The sequence below is a fragment of the Pogona vitticeps genome, chromosome 1 (genome assembly GCF_051106095.1).
Source record: "Pogona vitticeps strain Pit_001003342236 chromosome 1, PviZW2.1, whole genome shotgun sequence".
Lineage (NCBI taxonomy): Eukaryota > Metazoa > Chordata > Lepidosauria > Squamata > Agamidae > Pogona > Pogona vitticeps.
The window spans coordinates 248978465-249002428 of NC_135783.1; the positions used below are offsets into that span (position 1 = coordinate 248978465).

The window sequence follows — 23964 nt, forward strand, 5'->3', positions numbered from 1 at the left end:
TTACACAAAACTTCAATATTTTACTTTAACCTCTTCTATCTTAATTAATACGGGAATATATATGGAAAATGGTGCTTCGACTTACGACCATTTTGAGTTACAACCATCTTCTGGAACAGATTAAGTGCGTAAGTCAAGGCACCACCATATCTGAGAGCATGAATCTTTAAGGCTAAGAAACTTTACGTCATTGATACAAATCTTCTCGGCTGAGTTTTCCAATAAAATAGGATTGTACTAGACTAGGAAACGTTGTACAACTCTTGCTACAGGAAGGCCTGGGCTCTCTGCCAAGTCCGTTTTCTTAGCAACAGTGTTGTGGCGGGAAGAAGCCTCAACTTCAACTGCTGATTGTTGTGCCTTATTATGCTGCACACAAAATAGCTTCTTAGGCAGACTGAATTTCCACCTTCATGCTGGTGAAAATCCCTAGTCTTTTGAGTCTTACACTGAGCCCAAAAGTGACGTTTTCCCCCACACATATAAAACTGTTTACCAGCCTTGTGTTCAAAACAAAGGGCCTTATTAACTCTTCCCTCAGGAGTATTAGGTTTCAGATGACTGTGCTCTGGAGATGACGGCTTGTCTCTAAAATGGCTTCCAGTAGCTTGGATACTTCTGAGGTAATCTCTACCAGGTGGGGGCTCTCTCCTCCTGTTGTCCCACAGGAGTTGTTCGCTGTCTTCAGTTCCCCAGACCCGGGTTCAGAAACCCCACCACTAAGCTTTTTCATAAAAGCTCTAGCAGGTCACCCACTTCTTTACCACAGATCTCTGACTAAAAGGTACCCACTTTTCTACCAATTTTACCTCAGAAAAATGACCATATCTAATCTCACTGATGGAATCAGCATATTCAGATGCCTGCAATACATTTTTAGGATTTTTGTCCTTGACCAAATAATGCAATTCCCCAGGCAAAATGGAATAAAGTTGTTCTAAACCAACCACATTTTTCACTTGGTCTAGAGAAGTGACATTTTCACATTCCATCCATTTGTCCAAACATTGAATCAATTCAGCCCCGACTTGGGTATAAGATTCTTCAAACGTTTTGGTAAGTGAACGAAATTTTCTTCTAAGGTGTTCTGTATTTATGCCAGATCTAGAACATACTATTTTTCTATATGCCTCAACATCTCTAGCTTGTTCCAGAAGCATCTGAGAATAAAGCTCAGCTAAATCTCCACTTATTTGTAATCTCAACACTATCATCCTTTCATCATCCTTAATCTTAAAGTCCCAGCATGTTCTCTCAAATGAAATCAGGAAAGATTCAGGGGCATCTCCTTTCCTATACTGTATTGTGGAAATTTCTTTAGGTTGATTTTTGAGAGATTTCCCTCACAAGAGTTTTTGTTATTATTATTTCGAGCAGCTAATTCTAATTTTTTCATCTGTATTTGAAATTCCATTTGTCTGGCCTGAGCCTTCTCTCTCTCCTTAATCTCTGATTCCCTGAGCTGTAGTTCCTGAGCTTTCTCTTCAGTCCTAGCTTTAATTTCTAATTCCCTGTTTGTATTCTTGTTCCAACTTCCATTTTTCAAAATCTTGGGAGGTTAGAACAATTTGTCTTTCTGAGGCATTATCCATTTCCCTTCACTTCCTGAGGTAAACCTAGTGCCTCCTGACTCCCCTTTTGGCTGTTTGGCTGGCATGTTTAAGTCTGAGTGAAATAGTCTTTTATGTATGTACTGCTTTTAAAAGGACCTGTCTTTCTGCTGTATTCCAGCTCACAAGCTTTTAGTTACTGTGCCTCTATGTCTGAGCTACACTACGAACACCCTGCCATCTGGTGGCACGCAATTCCATAAGATAATGTTGAACAGCAGTACAGACATTGTCTAAAGGGGCGGGGTAAAAATCTAATAAATAAATAAATAAGGCTGAGAAGCTTTTCGGCTTTATGGCCATGATCGAGTGTAGTATCTCTTTCTGGCTAGCAGCATACAGAGAAGGAAGGCACATTGTCTTCATGCATTACCTGGACCACAACCTCTGCCGTTCTGGCTGGAGGATCCCAGGATCTGTTGTTCAAAAAGAAACTTTCTAAAGCACTGTGCCAGAAATGTAACTAGGCAGGTTGTTTCAGTCCAGCTAGTCTTGTGCCCTAAATAGGAACGTATGAAGCTGCTTTATAGGAGCTGCACACATACTGATGTGTCCATTTAATTAAATATGTTCTGGAATACAGGGAGTGCAAGAAGCTGTCCAAACATTAAGGATGTCATTCACAGCCTTGGCAGCTGATATCTTTTTATCTGGAGATGCTAGCAACTGAATATGGAAGCTTAAGGAAACATTAATGTCTACTGCTGCATTTATCATATTGTTTGCTAAAGGAAAGAGAAGGTGAAACTGCTTGCCAAATCTTGCCTTTAAAAAAGCATTTTACACAATAGTTCAGAGATCTACACCTTCTCATACAGGTAGTTGCATTGTGTCAGTTTGATTTGCCACAACAATTCTCTAAGGTGGAGAATCTTGCACTGATCTTGTTGTTCCTATCCAAGAGCACATTCTGTGCATGGACAAACTTACCTCAACAGTACAATGAGTTAATTTCTATCAGGTAATGGGAAGTTGCAGACTGCAGGTTATGCAGGCTAAGGTTGATGAGGGTTGTAAGTCTAGTAATATCTAGAAGACCACAGGTTCCCCAGCCCAAGTTTCTACAAAAGGCAGCATTTCAAGGGTTTGCATGTTAATTTTTTTTGTACTTGGTTTTTAAACCCTGTAACTAAGGAGAAAAAGAACATGGCACCCCCAAAACTTCTCAGCTTCTTATACTACACTTGAAAGACACACCAATATCCTGTAAAATCTCTCACAACAAAAACACCACCACACATATTGAGTCAAGGTAATTTATGAAATATATTAAAAGATACAAATAAATACAAATATTTAAACATGAAGTACATCTTAAGAGGACTGAGCTAAAGGACAAACACAACAGCAGTTCTTTCAATCCTGAGTTGTGACAGCAAATATGAATTTAGCTCACTTTCTCAAGTCATGCTGCCAGAGAGTCACTGCTCAAATTCATAGCTCCCCAGTGGCAGAAGCCCTTGCATGGTGGAGGAATGACAACTCTCCCCTTTTCAATGTGCACTTCAAAGCCTGTGTGAACAGGCACCTGATCACACACAGACTTCAAGTGGGCAATTTACCTCAAAAGAGGAAGGGATACAGTGGGAATGGACACTGGCACACAGACCTGGGCTCATATATTCCTTGAAGTACACGCTAGACAAGCAGGATACTAGCTTGTTCCTCTCTCAGGCAGGGGCTCTCTCTTCTGTTAAGCCATGAACCATGAGGCATCTGCTACAGTTCTACTTTGATCCTCTTTCTCAATTTAATACAGAATAGTGCCTTACACAATGCTGCCATCTGCAGATGGAGATGGGACAGTTCGGCCCACCTCACGGTTCAAACCACACAACATCATTCACCAGGAGAATATTAATCATCTGGCTACAATGAGAATTATTAAAACCTTAACCAACCACAACCAATGCTCTTATCATAAGACATTTTGAAATTTCAACCCAAATACACCCCAGAGTGGGCTTTAAACTCAGCTATTAACTGTTCCCCTACAGAAAGCCAAAACAGCATACCTGACCTTGCAGCTTAACTTAGGATTTAAAATTTCCATTCAACTGTGGAGCTTCCACAGATGTTACTATGTTTTCAGTCACTCCTCACTGTCCTCCTGCGTTAAGTTCTTCTCCTGAAAGCTCCTCTGCCTGACTGCCATGAGGGAAGAGAATGGTCAGGTTTCAACCTCATATGTGCAAAAACCAAAATGTACTCATACATGAAACAAACCTTTCATTTCTTAACAGCCACCTCATCCTATAAACACAGTGTAAGAATCAAAACACGTGCACAAGATGTGGGAAATAGGTTCAGAAACATCACATCCCAAAACCACCAACATTTATCCGGCTCACCCGCTAGATCCCAAACTCTTCCTTAGTACATTAACCGTTCTCTAGTCTGCGAAACATCTTCGTAGCTGATGCTGGGATTTGTTCTGGAGGCCTGTAACTTCTTATTTGTGCAGATATGCATCCAGCCAGATCTCTCCTGAATCCTTCAGAGAGCTGTGAGACAGAGCAGACCTTTGATTACATGTGGAGAAAGGACACTGTATTTGTTGCATCTATAGATAAAGTTTCAAAAAGGTTAATTTCTTCTTCTGCCTCCCCCTATGTAATAAGGTCTTGCTATTTTATCCTTCTTGGATCAAAGTACAAAGAAATATTCCATACCCAGTCACATGGGCTGCCTAGAAAATCTTCAACTAAATCGACGGAGATAGCATTTAGCCTATTTTGAGGGCGCAGGGGAGAGGAACTGACATATTGTAAAACGATGTTGAAAATTACATCAAGTTCATTTTACATGTTGTAGAAATGTCTAGAGAGTTCAACCATGGCAGCCAAAAGCACCTGAACTGAAAAAAATTGATGCGGGAGCGATAAATAAAGCAAGCTTATAAGGGTGCAACGACATTGGCAAGTAACAAGGGAAATGCTCCAGGACTGGGACAGTCTGATTCGCAGTAGTTTCCATTGATGCGATGATGTAAAAGTCACTATGAATCAGCCTGGAGTGTTTTTTATTTCCTCCACCACTTGGGCTTCTACATTTTTGAAATTACATGCATTTGTATCAGTTCAGGTGGTATGAGCATACAGAGGGGTTCACAGCTGTTGCAGTTATAGTCATTCCTGCCAACTACAGCCGCAGGGCAGCCGGGAAACTGGCTGCCATTTGAATTCTCTCCTCCCCGCACTTGGTGCCTGGGTCCACTTTCATCTTCCTTTCTTGTTATCTTTTCCCTGCCTCCAGCTTTCTTTTCTTTTAAAGCAATGATTCCCAACCTTGGGTCCCCAGATGTTCTTGGACTGCTACTCCCAGAAATCCTGGCCAGCACAGCAAAGTGGTGAAGAAAGCCTTCTGGGAGTTTCAGTCCAAGAACATCTGGGGGCCCAAGGTTGGGATACAGTGGACCCTCTACTTACGGAATTAATCCGTACTGGAATGGTGGCTGCAGGTCGAAAAGTCTGTAGGTCGAGTCTCCATTGACCTACAATGCATTGAAAACAGATTAATCCTGTAACCGGACGTTTTTGTTCCATTTTGGCTTTTTTCTGGTCTGTAGGTCGATTCTCTGGCTGCAAGTCGAACCTGTCTGTAACTCGAAAAGTCTGAAAGTCAAGCCATCTGTAAGTCGAGGGTCCACTGTACCACTGTTTTAAAGGCTTGCTGTCCCAGTACTAGCACAGCTGGCTGATCAAAAGTAAAAAAAGAATTGGAGATAGAGGAGGAAGTTTTAAGACAGCTGGGCTCTAATCATGCATTCTGCCAATCTGAATGGCCAGAGCATAGTTACCTTAAAACCCTCCTCTCTCTCAGATTCCTCACTCTTTTTTCCCCCTCTAGTCAGCCAGTTGCCCTAGCACTTCCAAAAAACAGTGCCATCTCTCAGCTCTCATTAGGAATACAGTCAGTGGATATGAAAGGCAGGGTTCATTCTGGGGCATGAACAACACAGAAGCCCCTGGCTGAGACGAGTAAAAGGTTCTTTTCCTGCTTAATTTCTAAGGGTGTGTGACAGAAGGTAAAGATACCTTTGCCTGTAACAGGGAAGGAACAGGAGGACATCACTGAGCGGAATACACGTTGTCACCCCATTGGCACTGGTCAAGTGAGGCATCAACGTAATTCACCATTAACTGTTTATTAATGCTGTCGTATTTCTAGCCCCTTTTCTCCATACTTATTTATTGCATTTTGCCAAATGACAGTTCACAATGTTCACAGTAAGCTGTACTTACTGCAAAATGTCGGCAAAGGCCGTGAGCAGGGGCTTGCTTTGATATGCAATGCCATACTTGGCACACAGCGATTGTACCAGGGGAGCCACCTTCCAGTAGTTGTGGCGAGGCATGGTGGGGAAAAGGCTGGAGGGAGACAAAAAGGCATGAGGTGGTTCAGTTAAATCGTAAGTACTGGTCCCCTTCCTTTAAACCCCCAGACCACTTAGGCTGATCTCATCAGCCCCATGAAACCACACATTGGGAATAATCCAAAGGTGTCTGTTGTCCTGACTGTCTTGCTTACTGATGCTCAATCTGGAAATTCAGGTGGCCAGTGAACCAGTCATTGAAGGGGGACTGTTCCACGTTGCAGGTTGCCTGGAGCTGTCGGAAAACAAGAAAGGATGGTGAGGATGTCCTTATTTTTTGCACTCCAAAGGAGACTACACCTACATGAGACATCAACAGGCATCGATTCCTCCTGATTTTTTTCCAGTTTGGTTTTTAGGAGGCATGCTGGTTTTAAGCAAAGTGGTTTTTGACACTCTCAGCCTGAGGAGCTATACCATGTTACCTTGCTAGCCATCATCTGGATCTTACGGAAGCCATGTTATATCTTGCATATTTTGGAAAAATCAGATATTCACTTTTTTAAAAAAAAAGTCTACACTGGGATGGTTCTTCAGAGTTTTAGATGGGAGGATTTCCTAGCCTCAAGACATCAGGAACTCAATCTGAGGCCTCCTGCTAACAGGCCACATGCTCTGCTAATAAACTGTGGCCATCTCTGCTTTCTTAGTCTTCCTGTCTTTCAGTGGGTGAAACTTCCCCATCCCAATTTAGCCAGTCTTCCTCCAAGCTTTTCTGAAGATCTCTCCAAGAAAACTTGGGCTTTAATTTATAAGAGTCTTGAGTCTTCTTCATGTCAGAGAAGTCCAGCATGGTGGACTCCTCCATCAACACCAACTCCAAGCTTCCAGTTTCCTTCTCCCTCTCCCAGCTTTCTTATACAGTGGGGTCTTGACTTGAGAACTTAATCTGTATTGGAAGGCGGTTCTCAAGTCAAAAAGTCTGTAAGTCAAGTCTCCATTGACCTACAGTGCATTGAAAACCGATTAATCCTGTAACAGGCCATTTTTGTTCCATTTTGGGTTTTTTTTTGGTCTGTAAGTCAAATCTCAGTCTGCAAGTCAAACCTAAATTTTGCGGCCAGAGAAGTCTGTAACTCAAAAAGTCTGTAAGTCAAGCCGTCTGTAAGTCAAGGGTCCACTGTATATTGTATACTACATTGTGACACTGGAGAAAAGGGACATTCAAAGAATCCAGTGAGATACTAATTATGTTTCACAATTCCTTTAAGACCTTTCTATTTCAGTAGGCTCTAAGTAAGCCTGATTTGTTCTCCCTGAATTCCCTATGTACTTTTAAAAATCTACTGCTGTCTTCTGCTTTTATGTTCATTCTTAAGTAGCTGCTATTAGAACTCTACATAAGCCACCATGGGTGCTGCCACTGTACTGCAGTAAAAGGTAAAGGTAAAGGTTCCCCTTGACAATTTTTGTCCAGTCGTGTCCGACTCTAGGGGGCGGTGCTCATCCCCATTTCCAAGCCATAGAGCCAGCGTTTGTCCGAAGACAATCTTCTGTGGTCACATGGCCAGTGCGACTTAGACACGGAACGCTGTTACCTTCCCACCAAGGTGGTCCCTATTTATCTACTCGCATTTACATGCTTTCGAACCGCTAGGTTGGCGGGAGCTGGGACAAGCGACGGGCGCTCACTCTGTCGCGTGGATTCGATCTTACGACTGCTTGGTCTTCTGACCCTGCAGCACAGGCTTCTGCGGTTTAGCCCGCAGCGCCACCACGTCCCCACTAGTAGTAGTACTGCAGTAGTAGCATATAAATGTTTACTATATGTAACTACAAGGGCATATCCAGCATTTCCATGGGTCTGCCTGTAGTGAAGGCATCTGGACACGGTCCTGGGCCCTTATGAACACCCTGTGGGGTGTGTTTTTGTGTATATACTTGCATGTTTGTGTCAGGCTTGATAGCCCAAGGAGCGCCAAAGTGGATGAAGTTTTTATCCCAAGTTCCCTTGCAATTTTCAAATGTTGCACTGACATGTTCCAGAAAGTGTCTGTGAGAGAGTTCAGAAGCCTATGCTATGAGCAGTAAGAAACAGCTTACCTGCATAGAGACCCAATCCATGTTTTTATCATAATCAATATTCATAGGGATGTGGTTCATTTGTGAAACCCAGGTAAACCAGCATGATTCTAAAAGCCTGTAGAGAGAAATGCATACAGACAAATGTCACAAAACCCACTGAACATAATGTAGCAGTGGGTGTGTTGACCTGCAATCTATTTAGCAAAATCCAAGATAATCATATTCCGATTACATGTTTGTTAAGGAGCATTTCACACATTTATTTGTTTGTTTGTTCGATTTCTATCCCGCCCATCTGGTATATTTGACCACTCTGGGCGGCTACATGACAGTAGTAGAAACATTGCCATGAAGACAAGCACACATTATAGTTGGAAGGAACATGCATTTCATCATAATTTGAGATGAATTATGAACCAAAAAGCAATGGAACGCAGGAAAACAGCAGAAGCAAAGGCATTTGTGCTCCCTGCATACCATATAGGACAAGCTACATGTGTTTCTACTAATGCTAGAAGCAGAGAGGTTCGCTGAAGGAAACTCAGCCTAGCTCCTGCAGAAGTAGGAGCTGCCAAGCCCTTAAGAATACAGTACTCTTGAGAATAACAAACATCCAGACCAGGGAGGTCCAACAGACATGTGACTCTTAGAAAAGCTGAATATCCTTGGCAGTCATAGGATGCAGAGGAAGAGTTCTTTTGTGGACTGGTAGTAGCTCCGAAAATGGGAAGTAGAGTTTAGGAATGAGCAGTGCTCAAAATGGAATGAAGGAAGAAACAGAGTCCTCTAGGGACCTAATGCTTTCACATACATGAAATCTTTCTAGGTCCTTCCATAGATGTCATTTCATAAATGACAACATTTATCCACTCAAACAGCAATCCTATGCTCTGTATTGGGAGTTCTCCAAAAGCAGAGCTACCCCAGGCCCTGCTGGCTTCTCAGATTCTTATCAGCAGCCTTGAAGTGCAGAGAGATTGCTGTTTGTACCTTACCCATGCTTCACGTGTTGAACAGCATTTTAAATAAATGTTTTCCCTCTCTAAATTTATAAATGTTTTGATTTGTTTTCAGTCACAAAATCTCACATTTCCAACAAGTTTATTGAGTTTCACAGGTCTGAATGTTTATCAGAAGAAGGTATAACTTAAAAAAGTTATAAATACAAATCTAGATTACAGGGGACAATACAGACTGGGAGATTCTGGCAGCTGCAGTTTGGAAAAGCACCTCTTTGAGGCTCTGTCAGCAAGCAAACACATGTGAGGGGTAAAGCAGGGCTAGCTGGCGGAGAAAGGAGAGCAAGCAGTTGGGCCAGGCAAGGAGAGAGGCTGAGGAACCAGGGAAGGATCTGGAAAGATTTCATTAAAACACCCCACAGGAAGATCCAAATTATTAGTCCAAAGTTTTATTGGTCTGATGGAAACTGTTTCACATTGCTGCTTTTAATTAACTGTTTTTAAAATTTATTTTAAATCTTTTATGCTATACATATAAGTTGCTTTGAGAAAACTACAAGTTTTTAAGAACTGAAGTAATCAAATGCACATTTTCCAATGGGAATAGCATGTGCTTAGCTTCCCACTCCTCACATTTTAAAAAGCAATAGCTTTTGACATTCACAAGAACTACTGGGGGACAAAAATAACAATTCCTTCAATGATGAGCATCTTGTTTATTAATCCCCACATCCTGAAAACTTTCTTCAGACTTCCATTTAACTTATTTCCTATGAGTTATGTCCCACTGCAGTGAATGGCACTTATTTCTGAGGAAACAGATTCAGCATCTCACTTTTAAGGTGAAAGTTAGCAAAGGAGGCTCATGTTCACCTTTGCCACGGAACCTGGCTAAAGGTAACAGCAAATATTCAATTCCAGTTAAAAAAAGGTTTACAATTAAGCAATGATTAACCCAATGAAATGTTATGAAAGCTACACATGAGGAAATGTTGGTTCCTATTGTCTTCTTTCTTGCACAATTCAAATTACAGTTGTGGGAAGCCAAAAACCACCAGAGGTCAGTGCCTAGTGACAAACCAAGATTCTTGCAACATCTTTCCTGGATCTTTTCCTCCAGCTGTACATTACAGGCCAAAACATTTCTGGCCAAACCAGGACCCACAATACAGCATTAAACATGGTAGCCAGCCACCCTGCTGTCACTTTGGCAGCACCATTTATATGAGTCCTGAAGACTCTAGAACTGAGCCACTTAGCAAAGAAGCAGCCAAGTTCTTTCAGTGTGTAATGTATGGCAGAAAACTGGCTCCAGTTCTTGAAGGGCTGCTATGTTTCCTATTGCTCTACAGCAGCGTTCCCCAACCTTTTTCAGTTTGCGGACCAGCTGGGGAAGATGGGGCACCCCCCCGCTCATGTGCAAACAAGCGCACACTCTCGCACACTCATGCACAAACGGTGGCACGGCACTCGCTTGGGCGTGCTGGAGCATGTGCAGGCACAAACAGGCTGTGTGGGGGTGAGTACATGCAGGGGATGGGGCGGGAGGTCTGTCTCGGCAGCCCAGTCCAGGTCAGGCCACGGACCGGCACTCGGCTGTGGACTGGAGGTTGGGGACCTCTGCTCTAGAGAACAAACAAGAACAAACAAATGCAAAACTACAGATTCTGGCAAAGAACTGAAGGAACGTCATATAACTATTCAATAATGGAACAAACAGCCTCTCTGAAGAGGATAAGCTAGCCTTAGTTGAAGGTACCGATACGGTGGCTGGACTGCCATCTGGCAGGAATACTCCATGGCTGCATCCTGCCTTGCACATCCTATATTCAGCAGGAAATTGAACTAGATCACTATCCTGCTACGGCCCAGCCAAAGTCTTCTGTATACGTTTCTACGACAAAGCTTTTCTACATGTGATAGACATTTCCAACTCCAGTGTCATATTTAATTCTCAGGTTATGTGAGATCCAGTGTCACAAGTAAGAGAAATGAGAGAATCGTAAGAGTAAGAAGGAGGCACAGTTTATTACCTGGAGAGCCAGTAGTAAGCCATAAAACATTTAAATCCCATTAGGGGAACGTAGATAAAACAGACTCTGATGTTGTAGGACACAATCAAGGCTAGGTCCTGCCAAAGGAGAGAGGAAGAAAGGGTGATCTTTACCAAAACAGACCCATGGCGTGAGCCTGTGTACAAATCAACTCACTCTAGGCATGTGCTTTTGGATAAGGGGAAGCATACTTACTAGCCATTCTTTTCGCTTGATTGAAGAATAGAATATGGACAACTGGAAGAAGGGAACTAGCAAAGTTGGGGCCATGACTATTGAAAATAAAAAGAAGAGTACATGGTTTAAAACAAAACTTTTGGGGGAAAAATACAGCTATTGTCTTCCTTCTGTGAACTGCCTTTGGCTCCCTTGATGTATTCGATAATAAATTCCCTGTCTTTCTTCCATGCAGTTTACAGTTCTCTCCAAATCTAAGAACTTCTTATCTGAGTCAAGTGGACAGAATGACATACAGCAACATAAAATACCGACCGTATCCTTCTTGTACTTCCAAATGTCTTTTCTCATGCCACACTTTCTTACTCTCAGATGCTTGTATCATTACAATTTTAATTAAACCTACATCTCAAGAACTGGGTTACAGCCATTGTTAAGAAAACAGACCTTTGCTCTCGGAAAAGGAATTTCCTTTCTCCTCCTCCTCCCTGCAGCTTCCTGTGTATCCCCAAATCTATGTTAGAGAGTCTCCCATTTTCTCAGGGCAGATTTGAAGTGCACATAGGAGGAGGAAGGGAAATTGATCCAGCAGTGATGTGTGTTAAGCTGGCAGAAGGACACAACCCACAACGGGCAGTTACTTTGCATCCTTTGATTTTCCGACTCCACTTACTAGGATGTTGTGGTTGGTTCCTTTCTTACGCCTCCTGAATAAGAGGCACTTAATGAGTGGAAACTTTGCAGCATTTCTTAATGACAAAAATACTTACTGAAGAAGTACTTATGTTGGTAGTTGTAAGGCATGAACTTCTTCTTCCGCATCCCGAGCTGCAAAGAAATATTTATTCAGCAACTCATACACAATAAAGACAGCTCCATCACCTGTTTTTGAATCATTTATTTATTTATAACCAGCCCTACATCAGCAGATTTTAGGGCAAGTAACTTTAATGGCCACTTAAGCCATACAAACAGTTCAAACAATGAAAAGCAATCCAACTTAAAAAAAAACCCCACAGTATTACAGATGGAAAACCAAGCCATGATTTCATTAGGCTCCAAACCATTGGCTGAACAGTCAGGTTACTGCAGACCTTTAAAGACATTCCACATCCATCTACGGAGTGGCACCTGTTACCCTGGAACAAGTACTCTAATAAGAAAAAGGAGCAGGAAAAAACAAAACAAAACAAAAAAACTCACCTCTCCTGGATTTTACTCTGCTATCGTTCCAGTGCCAGTGAAGTGCGGCAGGCCCTAGTGGGATCTTTCGATAGCATATGCCTTACTGTTTTCAGTCACCACCATGGCTTGGACGGGTATGCACCATGTTTTTATCACTGAAGTGTTTATCAAAAACAACTAATCTGTGATCACAACACAGAGAGCTTTTCGTATTCTCTTCGTGCTCAGTCAAAATGTTCCTGTTCCAGACTGAAAAAACCATATTGCTATGGACTGAAAATTTCAGGGCTACAGGTTCCATGTGAGAGCCACGGTGGCAACTGGAAATAGTAAGGCATATGCTACCGAAAGACCCCAGTACAACCCACCCCACTTCACAAGCACCGGACAAATAGCTAAACAAAATCCAGGAGGGTGTGTTTGGCTGCACCCTGTATGTACTGACCAGTTTTACTCTGGGTTTTGCCAGGTTTGATCTCATAATGGATGCATGGAAATTAAAACTAAATGTACAGGTAGCTCAGTGGGTTAGGTGTCTGGCTGTGGAGCCAGAGGTTGGGAGTTTGATTCCCCACTGTGCCTCCTTGATAGAGGCCGGACTCAATGATCCATAGGATCCCTTCCAGCTCTGCAGTTCTAAGATTAGATTAGATTATTATATATCATTACCTTACAAAAACACACACCTCAATGTTTTTCACTTTGTCAGGGAGGTGACCAATTAAAATAATCTATCATCAGAAAGTTATTTTGTTTACTACATTTGTAACCTATTTTTTCTGCTCACTATGCAGCATTTTTGGTGAATTTCGCACACATATGCACACACACACACCAGCAGCTGCCTAATGTAATAAATAGCTTATTCACAGTTTTGTATTCCTTCTGGCTATTCTTCCCAAACTCGCATTAATAATTGTACTCTGCATAAATACCTCTGCTGCCAGTTTTTTCCCCAAAGCAAACACAATGGGATGCATATTGAGATCCGGGTCTTTACGAAAGCAGTTAGGTTTGGCATGGTGCTGGAAATGCAGATAATTCCACCACTGGGCTGGCATTCCCTAGAAGAAAGGAGAACATGTGGTCTTAAAAACAGAATAGAATTTGAGCCCACCTGCTCAGAAGCAATAAGCTCTTCCTTTTTAGCTGGCAGGCTCTAGGAGTTTGGGCCTTTGTTCCAGTTCTCAGAACCCCCTGGTCTGAGGGCGTACCAGCTTTTCACAAGGAAACTGGAAGTGACAAGATGGTCACATTCAGAGAAGGAAACAGAGAAAATTCTGTGTTTTTAATTTTTTAAAAACTGAGTAACATGTGGGGGGGGGAACTGCTTTGTTTTAGAGATTAGTACCTCCTGAAGCAGGAATGGGTAAACTTTAAAGGTCTGAGGAATACCCAAACCCAACCCCTGGCCCTAGAGGATCATACCTGCCTACCTTAAAAATATTCTTCTTTTTAAAAGACTTACTTTACTGAATAACCCCTTTATGCTCGCTAGGGGCTCATTTTTTAAGATTTTTAATTTGTGGGGTGGGGGAGACTCAGTGATGCTGAGCCTCCTCCTAAAATATGGCAATCAAATTGGAGAGACAGGAAAACAAATTTTGTCACCAGGAAGACACAGGGAGCAGGCAAAATGGCCTTGGAGGGAGCTGCACGACTTGTCGAGAAGGAAAGAGAGCTCATGTGGTGTAGTGGGTAGAGTGACAGACTAAGACTCAGGACCCCAGGGTTTGAATCCTAGCATGGGCATGGAAACTCAAGAGTGTAGCACAGGTACAATTTCTCAAATATCTCAGATACTTGGAAAACACTATTAGGATTGCTGGAAGTCAGATGTGACTTGACAGCACATAACAATAGCAACGTGAAGGAAAAGATATGTACTTACTTTCACTAGGCTCATTAGGAGCTTATGAACCACTCGATTCCATTTGGATGTCCTAAGGACTGAAAGGTGCCCCAAGTCATGCTGGAACCAGGACATTTGTGTCTGTAAGAAAGAAAAAAATCATTTCAAAAACATGGCTCTGGTTCACTGCTGCCCAAGTAACACAGGATGCAAAACATAATAAAAAGACATTCCAATTAGTCAAAGATTCTTAGCGCCTAGCCAAATGAAATATTATAAAATAAGAGTGAAGGAACTGTATTGTTTCAATAAAACATACTTAAAATTAGCAATAGTTTGTCCAGGTTTGAACACAATATTAAACTGGCTTTAGTTAAAAATAGGTGTAAAAACTTCACACCTCCTCTTCCAGGCTGGCCAGAAGAAGAGATGGCAAGGGGACAGCTAACAAGCCTGAAGCTCACTCGTATTAGAAGGGCAAGTAGCACAAAGCAGCAGCTAAGTTAACTTGTAAAATCAGTCCTGAAAAGTAGAGTGGCCAGCAAAGCCATCTCCACCCAAAAGAAATATAGAATATTCCATATTCTAGGACAAAAAGAAAGCTCTTACTTATTAAAGAAACGTATTGAGTTAGGAAAGGTAATACAAATCCTAACTGTGGTTAAAAAAGATGGAAATGCAGGGAATTGTAACTTTCTCAAGAACGATGGCATGGCATCTCCTCTGTCTTCCCGAGAGGATAAATAAGGAAATGTGAGAAGTAAGGGACTTGAACAGCCCTAAGAATATCAATGTAGGTTGAACGAAGGTCAACACAAGGCATAGCTGATAAAGGTCCCCATGCAAAGACATGACTCTTCTTTAGTGAAAGGTGAATTGCATCCAATCACCTCCAACATCTCTTCTCAGTGAAGCTTGCATGTAGCCTGTGAGTTTCATCTTGCCTCAAAACTTTAGATGTTGGATCTTGCTGAATTGCTTTTGTCAATAGGGATGTGCCATGTGGCTGTCTTGGACTCCAAATCCCAGAATTCTCCAAGAATCCCACAGGCAAAATTCTAGGACTTCCAGTTGACAGAGCTACGTATACCTACAGACACCTACAGTTTACTCACCTGGATTAGGGCCTAACTCCAAAGCTTCATAGCCTTGCTTGCTTCCTGTTCTGCAAAAGAGAAAGCTGCCTCAGTGCTTCCTGGGAGTGGTAGTTCTCCAAGAAGCACCCTCTATAGAGCCTAAAGCAGTGCTTCCAAACCTTGCTTTCCAGATGTTCTTAGACTACAACTTTCAGAAATCCTGGCCAGCACAGCTCGTAGTGGTGAAGGCTCTTGGATTAAAATTCTCAGACTGGGAACCACTGGCCTAAAGACAGGAATACCACTCCCCAGAAACACTGCAGCAGCTTCCTTTTTTGTACTGTATCAGAGGAGGCAAGGCTGGTAGGTGTGGGTCTGTGAGCTGAACTCCCAAAATTCTCCCTAGAGAATTATGAGACTGGAGTAAAAAATGAACAGATGTCACATCCCTATTGGTCAGTCATCAGTTGTCATCTCTTCAGTTGGACCGAAGTCTAAATCTCTTGCTTTCAGATTGTATAGCAGCTACTCCTCCATAGCAAAACAGGTTTCCACTCATTGAGTTGTGATCAGTGGTGTCAACATCCATATATTCTACAAGTTTGAGATCTTTGGTTGCCTTAATTTCCGGTGTGTGGTATTCTTCAGATTATCTCGTTGCTCTTTTGACTGCTCCTCAGTTTTTCTTGGTCAGTGAACTGATCTTCCTATATAAGTATTCCACTTCTCCCTCCACAACTAGCCTTGTAACAGTATTTAAGTACAGCTTTCTTCCACTGCCATTTTTATGTTAAAGAAACGTTTGTGCAGTGACAGGATATGGCCCCATCCTTGTCTTGTATGTGCTGCCAACACTTCTCTTCAAATACCACACATCTGAATAGACACAAGCTGGTTATCACTAATCAGAGACATTATAATGCCTTTGACCACTTGGTCTTTCCCCGCCAATTCAGCTCTTCGTTCAGGTGTAGTTTCCTTTAGAGGGGGTGTCCCTTGTTATGACATCAAGGAATGTTGAGGTGCAGTTGCATACAAAAACCTCACTGGGTATAAAGGCTGTCTGTCAGACATGGAGTTTTCCTTGCTCCATCATAACGTCTAATGTCTTCTTTTTCTATCTGCCCTGCAATCTTTCTCTTTTTTTGTTTTGGGAACAGCTCTAAATTTTAGTCTGGTTTCAGCTATTTGGGGCTCCTCAAAAACCACACCTCTCAACCTCTGCTTGCTCAATAATCTGTTATTTTGTGGGTTCAGGGTCCCTAAGCTGCTGGCATAGCAAGCAGCATCAAGCAGCAGCTGAATCAAGGCACAGACACAGGCCCTGAAAACTGGAATGGTTAGCAGAACACACTCCCTTTCTTCCAAAGAATGCTAGCATCATCACAGACATACATGGAGATAAGATGATAGGAATCATAACTGTAGCTGACCAAGGTGGAGATGCAGAAATCTATGGTTGCCCCCTCACCTCTTAAGAACAAAAGCAAGATACCTCCTCTGTCCTTTCCCACAGAGGTTCAAGAGAGAAATGTGGGAAAGAAAGAAGCAGCCTTAAGAATATCTGTTTAGGTTGAAAGAAGATCAGTGTAGGTCAAAGCAGGTAAAGGACATGCTAGCAAACCTGAGGTTCTTCTCCCTCCCTCCCTCCCTCCCTTCTTCTCCATGCAAAGATATGCATCTTCTCCAGTGTAAGTTGAGTTTCTCCCAGTTACTTCCAACAACTTATACAGCATGAAACCACATTCAAATCCAAACAGCGAGTAACAGGCACGTAGCAATTAGTCTTAAAACCAGCCACAACTCTTTCATTCTCCAGATACTGCACAAGCAAAACAAAACAAAACAAAAAACCAAAAACAAACAAAAACAAAACAAAACAAAAACACAAGTGACAGACTTGTGGAATTCTTAAAATCCTTGGTAATGTGTGTGTGTGGGGGGAGACCTTAATTTCAAAGATGAGATGATGACTTCGACACTCTACCTGAGCGACAGTAAACAGGGCAACACCTACGAGAAAGGGCAACAAGGATGACCCAAAGTACCAGATAGTCAACCAGGCAGCAACATCCAACACTACGATGTGAAGAAACATGAGGAAGAAGAAAAGGCTATTTGGCTTCAGAAGTCCCATTTTCTCAACAGTGGATCGCAGCTCCCGGAAGTCATTAATGAGCAATTGCTGTGGAGGAATCAGAAGAAAAGCCTCTTTTGATCCTGGTGAAAAATAGTACAATCTGTTAAGTATACAGTGGTGCCTCGCTTGACGACATTAATTCGTTCCAACGAAATCGCTGTAGAGCGAAATCGTCGTCAAGCAAAATAAAAAACCCCACTGAAACGCACTGAAAACTGTTCAATGTGTTCCAATGGGCGAAATACCTGCTCGTCCAGCAAAGATCCTCCTTTAGGCGGCCATTTTCTGGTGCCTGTAATGTGAGGAATCTGTCCCTAACACAGCGGGAACCCATTTTCTACAGCCAGCGGACATTTTGAAACCCGACGATCAACTGTTTGCTGATTGTCTTAAAGCGAAAAATCAGTTCCCAAAGCAGGGAACCGATCAACGTTAAGCAAAATTCCCCCATCTAAATGTTTTGCGATTGCAAAAACTTCAATGTTAAGTGGATTCGTCGTCAAGTGGGTAATCGTCCAGCAAGGCACCACTGCATATGTATATATATGTGCAAAGACATGTAATGTAAGTGCTGTTTTTATTATTTACTGGTCAAAATCTTGTTCTGTAAGTTACACCTTCTTAAGGGCCATGCTATCACCGGCAGAAGGAGATTGCCTGTAATCAAAGAGTTGCTTTGATCCTGAGGCTCACTTGACCTGAGCACAAGATCGCAGGCAATTTGGGATTGAGGCAGAAACTCTTTAATTGGTGGAAAGCACTCTTATTTAAGCGTAATTTACAGAACAAGAGTTTTGGTCATTAAATTTGTGGATTTTTTTTTTCAAAACAAAAACACACATACAAAACTTTAGGAATCTTACGTATAAAATATGCAAAATGCTGAAAAGAACTAAGAGAAAGAAAGTACAGTTTTAGTCCCTCACCAAAGATGGAAGACTGTGTGATCAAACATGTCTCTACTTTTGTTCTTCAGTTGTTTTTCTCATTTTTAAAATGCAGAATACATGATATAGCTGTAAAGTACTAAGCCACAAATCCTGCTATGAAAAAGCAACTTCTATCGAGATCCTCCTTACATAAGAAGCTTCTAGAACTCATTATCCTCACATCTGCAATGAGTTGTGTCAGTAAAGAAAAACCACATTCACAGGACTACATTTTATGCCTCAGCTTACATGGCTTATGTAAGGCTGATTTGTGGCCAGAGCAGTGGAGATGCCTTAACTCAAGAGTTTCAGAATGATCTGTACTCCCTGCCCTAGGCTGCCCATGAGCTAATGTTACATTTAATTACTCTGTATGCATACTTACAAAATTTTGGCAAAACATATGGATAATAAGACCTGCAGTGTTTCCTGAAGTGAACTCTTCACATTTTTATGACATATCATTAGCCCTATCACTCTCAAACCAGAGTTTTCATTTTTTAAAACTGCAATGGTAGCAACCCAACTTTGAAAGGCTTAAATGCTAGAAAGTCTCTCCAGGTTTGAACTGTTGTTCTTATGTGCCGTCAACTTGCTTCCAAGGCATGGTAACTCTAATAGGATTTCTAAGGCATGCAAGATGTTCAAGGAATGATTTACCATTGCTGCCCTCTAAGCTGTTTTATTTTCAGTGTGCAGTTGGACATGAAATGTGGAGTTGGAAAACAAAACTGTGCAGTTGGAAACTGATAGTGATTAACTTGGAAGAAACAGGCTGGCTCTAATAATGAGGCACCAGGGTTTATCGGTTTCCAGCTGTACAAAAAGCGTTTTCCAACTGTACATTTTATGTCCAACTACAATCTAAAAGACAAGACACAGTGAATTTCAATGACCTTGCAAAGGTCTGAGTCTGGTTCACACAAGTCCTAGCTGGATGCTCTGTCCACTACAGCATTCTGGCCTGTAAGTAGTCAGTCTCCTCATTACCTAGAATTGCTTCTAAGGAACCAGACTTGAAAATTATGGAGACATTTTCTTCTTCTTTCCTTTTAGCACCCAAGTGACAAAGTAAACCAAGTAGTCAAATGGGCTACAAAAAACTTTTGCAGTCAAATGTCTATTTTTTGCAAGATTAAACCAATCACACAGTTCTGTCAAGTTAATTTGAAATACCTCGATTTCTGAATCCGTGACACTACACCTAAAGTGAGCTTGACTATTCAGGTAGTGAAAGACCTTTTTAAAAATGTCAGAGCTACCCAGAATCATTCAATGAAAATGAAATGATGTACAAAGTCATAATCACAGAAGGTAAACATGGTGTTTGAAGGATTCTGGAAATTGTGGTCAACCTATAGTAAATTATGGAAAGATTCTATATTTTAGGCTATTAAGGTCTCAGAATCTAAGTTTCTATATAGCAGATTACAGATGACAAGCAATGTAGACAAATGAGTAATTTACAACCCATGCCTGACAATAGGATGTACATCTTTGTTCAGGACAACAGTTATGAACATACAATGTTGTCAGAATGTTATTAATATAGAAAGGAAATCTGATTTCTCTCTTGTTTTCCACTACACAAAAGCAAAAGCTATAAAGTGTATATTGTTTCCTATTTCTAACATTTTATCAACACTCACATTTTTGCCAGGCTCAGAACTAGGCTGATCTGGTGCTAGTTCCCCTATCAGAAGCGAATTCAAGTACTTGCTCACTTGATCTTTATGAAGATGGAAAGCTGTGAATGCATCCTGGGACAGAAAAGAAATCACAAAATGAAATGAATGAAAAACTTTTTTAAAAGCCTTGATGGTGAAGGATTAAAAATGACTTTAAGGTTCTGGTTCCACAAGATGATGTAACCCCCATTTTTGTGGGGGATGAGGGCCCCATGTACCTCACAAGCCACATATGCCTATTTCCATTACAGGCTGAGTAAATACTGATGCAGTCTGATCTTCATTTATTTCCAATAGTTGAGTAGCAATATGTAATAGTCTAAGACCTAGGTTACTTTCATTCCAATACCTATTGTTTCTCTATTGATTTGCATTAATCCCGTAAATGTGTACTGAGAAGCTAAGACCAGCTGCAATTTGATTTTTCAGCACTGGCCCATGCTGCAAAGATCCTCTATATGTGGCATTTGCATTGTTTTCTATATACAGTAGTTCTAACTGGAAATGTTGTACTATGAAACACACTCCCTTCCCCATCCTGTCAATAAGATTCCATGTATCTCCTTAAGCATTAGATGTCTATACTAGACAAGATCTTTCCAGTTTTTCTAGTTTTTTCATGTCCCATCTTTCTCTCTCCGTTCTACTCTACCCACCCACCGTACTATTTCATGGATGTATTAACTGACTCAGTCATACCCCATCTTCTAGACATGTGTGATCATGCATTCACACCCCATTCCTCCTCATGCACATCTTTCTTGCCTTAAGCATGATGAACACTTTCTGCACATAGCATCTGCAATGAACACTACATGTAGGCACATACTCTCTCCACCACAAATCTCTACTCTTTAGCCTCATTCTGCATTCATAGAGAACAAATAACCAAGAGGCTTTACAACATTCGCAGAGACACAAAGATAGTTATATTTCTCTACAGGAACTTGAATTGCAAAATAGGAAGCTTTAGTTCCTGGATGTCAAGGGAATACCCTGTTGAAAAAGAAATGAAATCAATTATTTCCACAAGAAGCAAGATGTAGTTCTCCTTCTCTGCTGACTCAATCCATTCCCTTTCCAAATGCCGCCCTTGCAAAAATCATGGCAACTTTGGATCTACTACCTCTTTAGCTTTAAGGGCTTTAAGATCAGAATCAATGTTATTTGCACAGAAAGTGCTTTGTGCATAAGACCCACTTTCTATCTATGGTATCAATGACTTATCTGAGACTTTTCTCAATGGCAGTTTCCTAGCTTTGGGATGCTTTATGCAGTAAGTGGAATTCTCAGGAATGCTATATTTATTAAACTTACAGGTTTTAAAAAGTTTTAAATCTTCATAGTGACAATTGTTTAACTGTTTTTAATATGGTTTTAATAGTATTTAAAAAATTGTGAACATTCTTTAGTTTAAATTGTTGTAAGCTACCATGGGTCCCCTGTGGCGAAAAAGGTGGTAAATAAATAAATAAATAAATAAATAAATAAATAAATAAATAAATAAATAAATAAATAAATGTTCTTGAAGGCTTTCATGGCAGGGATACGATGGTTGTTGTAGGTTTTTCAGGCTGTTTGGCCGTGTTCTGAAGGTTTTTCTTCCTAACGTTTCGCCAGTCTCTGTGGCCGGCATCTAGCTCCTGTCTTCTAAGATGATGGCCACAGAGAATGGTGAAACGTTAGTAAGAAAAACCTTGGAAACACACCCAAACAGCCCAAAAAACTTACATCAACCAAATAAAATGTTGGTTAAAAAATTAAGTATTCTCAAAAGAGAAAAAACACCAGTAGGGCAAAATGAAATTTGAGCTTAAACAGACGGATTCTAATAATTCTGCCTGCTTGACTCAGGTATTAACAGTTACAGATGGGAAGGTCTTGAAAAAAATGGAAAAATTGGGTGGGGGAGGGTTTTTTCCAATTTTTTAGAGTCGTTTTTGTTTTGGTTTTTTTTTCAGAGAAATTGAAAAAAATGTGGAATATGTTCTTTTACAATTATAATTCTGTCTAGGCCATAGTATTCAAATATATAACATGAAGACCTTAATGACAGACTTCTGACACTTTATGGATTTAAGTTCTCTGAGAGATCCTATAGAATGCGTTGTTCACAACTAATAATAGCATTTTAAAAAGAGAAAAAAACAAAAACAAAAGGATGTTGCGAAGTCGTTCGCGGCCCAGGTCTGGCAAAGTGGGCTGAGAAAAACCACCATTCCCCAGACCGTGATGAATCCTTTGGATGTCGCCCAAAAACCGTCTGGGCAACAACCAAAAAGCAGAACGGTTTGAGCAGGGAAAACATCGGTGTGGGATCCCGGTTCGCTGGATCCTTCCCCCTCAGAACCAACGGGGCTGCTCCTCCTCTGCTGAAGGAAGCTGCCTGTCCTCCATCCAGATCGCCCTGCCTAGAAGGAAGGAAGGAAGGGGCGGCGGCGAGGCTTCTGGTGATCCAGGACCACGGTGGCTCTCCCCTCCTGGGCCGCCACCACCACCCGCAGGACGCCGACGCCACCCCGCCGCCCTGCCCGGCTCTCACCGTGGCGTCCTGCCCGGCATAGTGGCTGATCAGGCGGGATCCCCCCGGGTGCCTCCTGTGGAACTGGCTGATGTCGTAGACCTTCCGGTCGATCACCAGCCACCGCTCCTGAAGGTAAGTATTCATCCGGCCGGTCCGCAGGGCGATCTCTTCCCAGGTGAAAAAACGGCGGGAACAGATCTGGCTCCCATTTATTGTTTTCTCCCCGACTCCCACTCCGGTATCCTGCAGCGGAGGAGCCATCCCCCGTTTCAGTCAGTCAGGAATCGCCGCCGCCACCACAGAACGAACGGCCTCCTTGAGGGAGCACCAACCTCCACCGACTGCCTTCTAAATCAAGTTTGGAAGGGCTGATGATTTTTTTTTTTAAGCCGGGAGATTCCCCCTAAAGAGACAAGAGCGCTTCGGGACCTGATTGGCTCTTCGCGCTTTCGGGGAACGGCCATTGGCTACGAGTTGCTCTCTTCTTTAATTAGCGCGAGCTCCGGTTCCCAAGGGAAGCTTCCCCCCCAAGGGGGTTCCTTGGGTTTGTGTTCAGGGGACTCGCCCTTCCGAGGGCGTTGCGTCTCACGAGCGCTGCCTTGGGTTTTTCCTCTCCCTCCTCACCCTTTTCGGCCACTGAATGTGGAAGAACTGGAGTTGCTTCCAGCTGTTTCAAGCAGAGTTGGACCCGAACGCTAAAGATCATCTAGCCCAGCCCACGTAGGTCTGCGGGAATTCAGCGGCGAGGGCGGGGGAAAATGCGTAGGGGCATGATAGCATCGTTTGCAAGACATCGCATATGACTGCACACATTTAAAGAATAACAAGAACTGGGGTTCGGGTCGGCTCATTGGCCGGCCTGCCGCAGACACCAATGGCCCCGGCTCCTAGCTGTTAATGCAGGAAATAAACACGGGATCGATATCTGGTGGTCCAGTGACAGGGCTCTGCGGCTGGCTTAAAGTTTCTGCTGTGGCTCCAAATCAAATAGGTTTTTCGGGTTTAAAAAGCCCTACCAGTAAGTCTGTGGATGTGCACTGGTGGGATGAGTATGCAAACCACAGACGGACCAAATAATGGAATATTATATATACTGTACATAAATATAGTTTGTATAAAAGAATCAAATTAGGATTGTCTGTTTTATAATTCCACTGTTGTGCTCAAAAGTTTGTGTTCTTGTTTTTTTTCCGGCTACTTGTAAATTAAGGATTTTTCCTAGCTCATTATTTTGATATGGGGAATAAGATCATATCTATTAAAGCTTTTTCTGATAGGTATTTCGAATGTAATGCAAAACGTCTGGAGTCCATATAAGAAGTTAGCAATTGCTTGCAGTGGTCCCTGAGGGACTGCATCATTAGAGGCTG

At 42.0% G+C, this 23964-nt stretch overlaps 1 protein-coding gene across 1 annotated transcript; it reads right to left on the reverse strand.

Annotated features, from left to right (window-relative positions):
* Positions 1-2852: 2852 nt before the first annotated feature.
* On the reverse strand, positions 2853-22981 carry LOC110086197 (acyl-CoA (8-3)-desaturase). Its single transcript, XM_020806991.3, has 12 exons — positions 22613-22981; positions 20032-20142; positions 17301-17498; positions 14277-14378; positions 13321-13449; positions 11971-12028; positions 11219-11295; positions 11003-11100; positions 8029-8125; positions 6141-6220; positions 5855-5980; positions 2853-4114 (listed from the first exon to the last, which is right to left on the reverse strand). Exons 1-12 carry the CDS (start codon positions 22853-22855, stop codon positions 4063-4065), a joined length of 1371 nt encoding a protein of 456 aa, XP_020662650.3. The 5' UTR covers positions 22856-22981; the 3' UTR covers positions 2853-4062.
* Positions 22982-23964: the final 983 nt, after the last annotated feature.

Coding starts and splice junctions, on each gene's coding strand:
- LOC110086197 (XM_020806991.3), bottom strand. CDS start 22,855: ATGGCTCCTCCGCTGCAGGATACCGGAGTGGGAGTCGGGGAGAAAACA. Junction 20,143..22,612: donor ATGCCGGGCAGGACGCCACG/GTGAGAGCCGGG, acceptor TTTCTGTCCCAG/GATGCATTCACAGCTTTCCA. Junction 6,221..8,028: donor TGGATTGGGTCTCTATGCAG/GTAAGCTGTTTC, acceptor GTTTTCCGACAG/CTCCAGGCAACCTGCAACGT.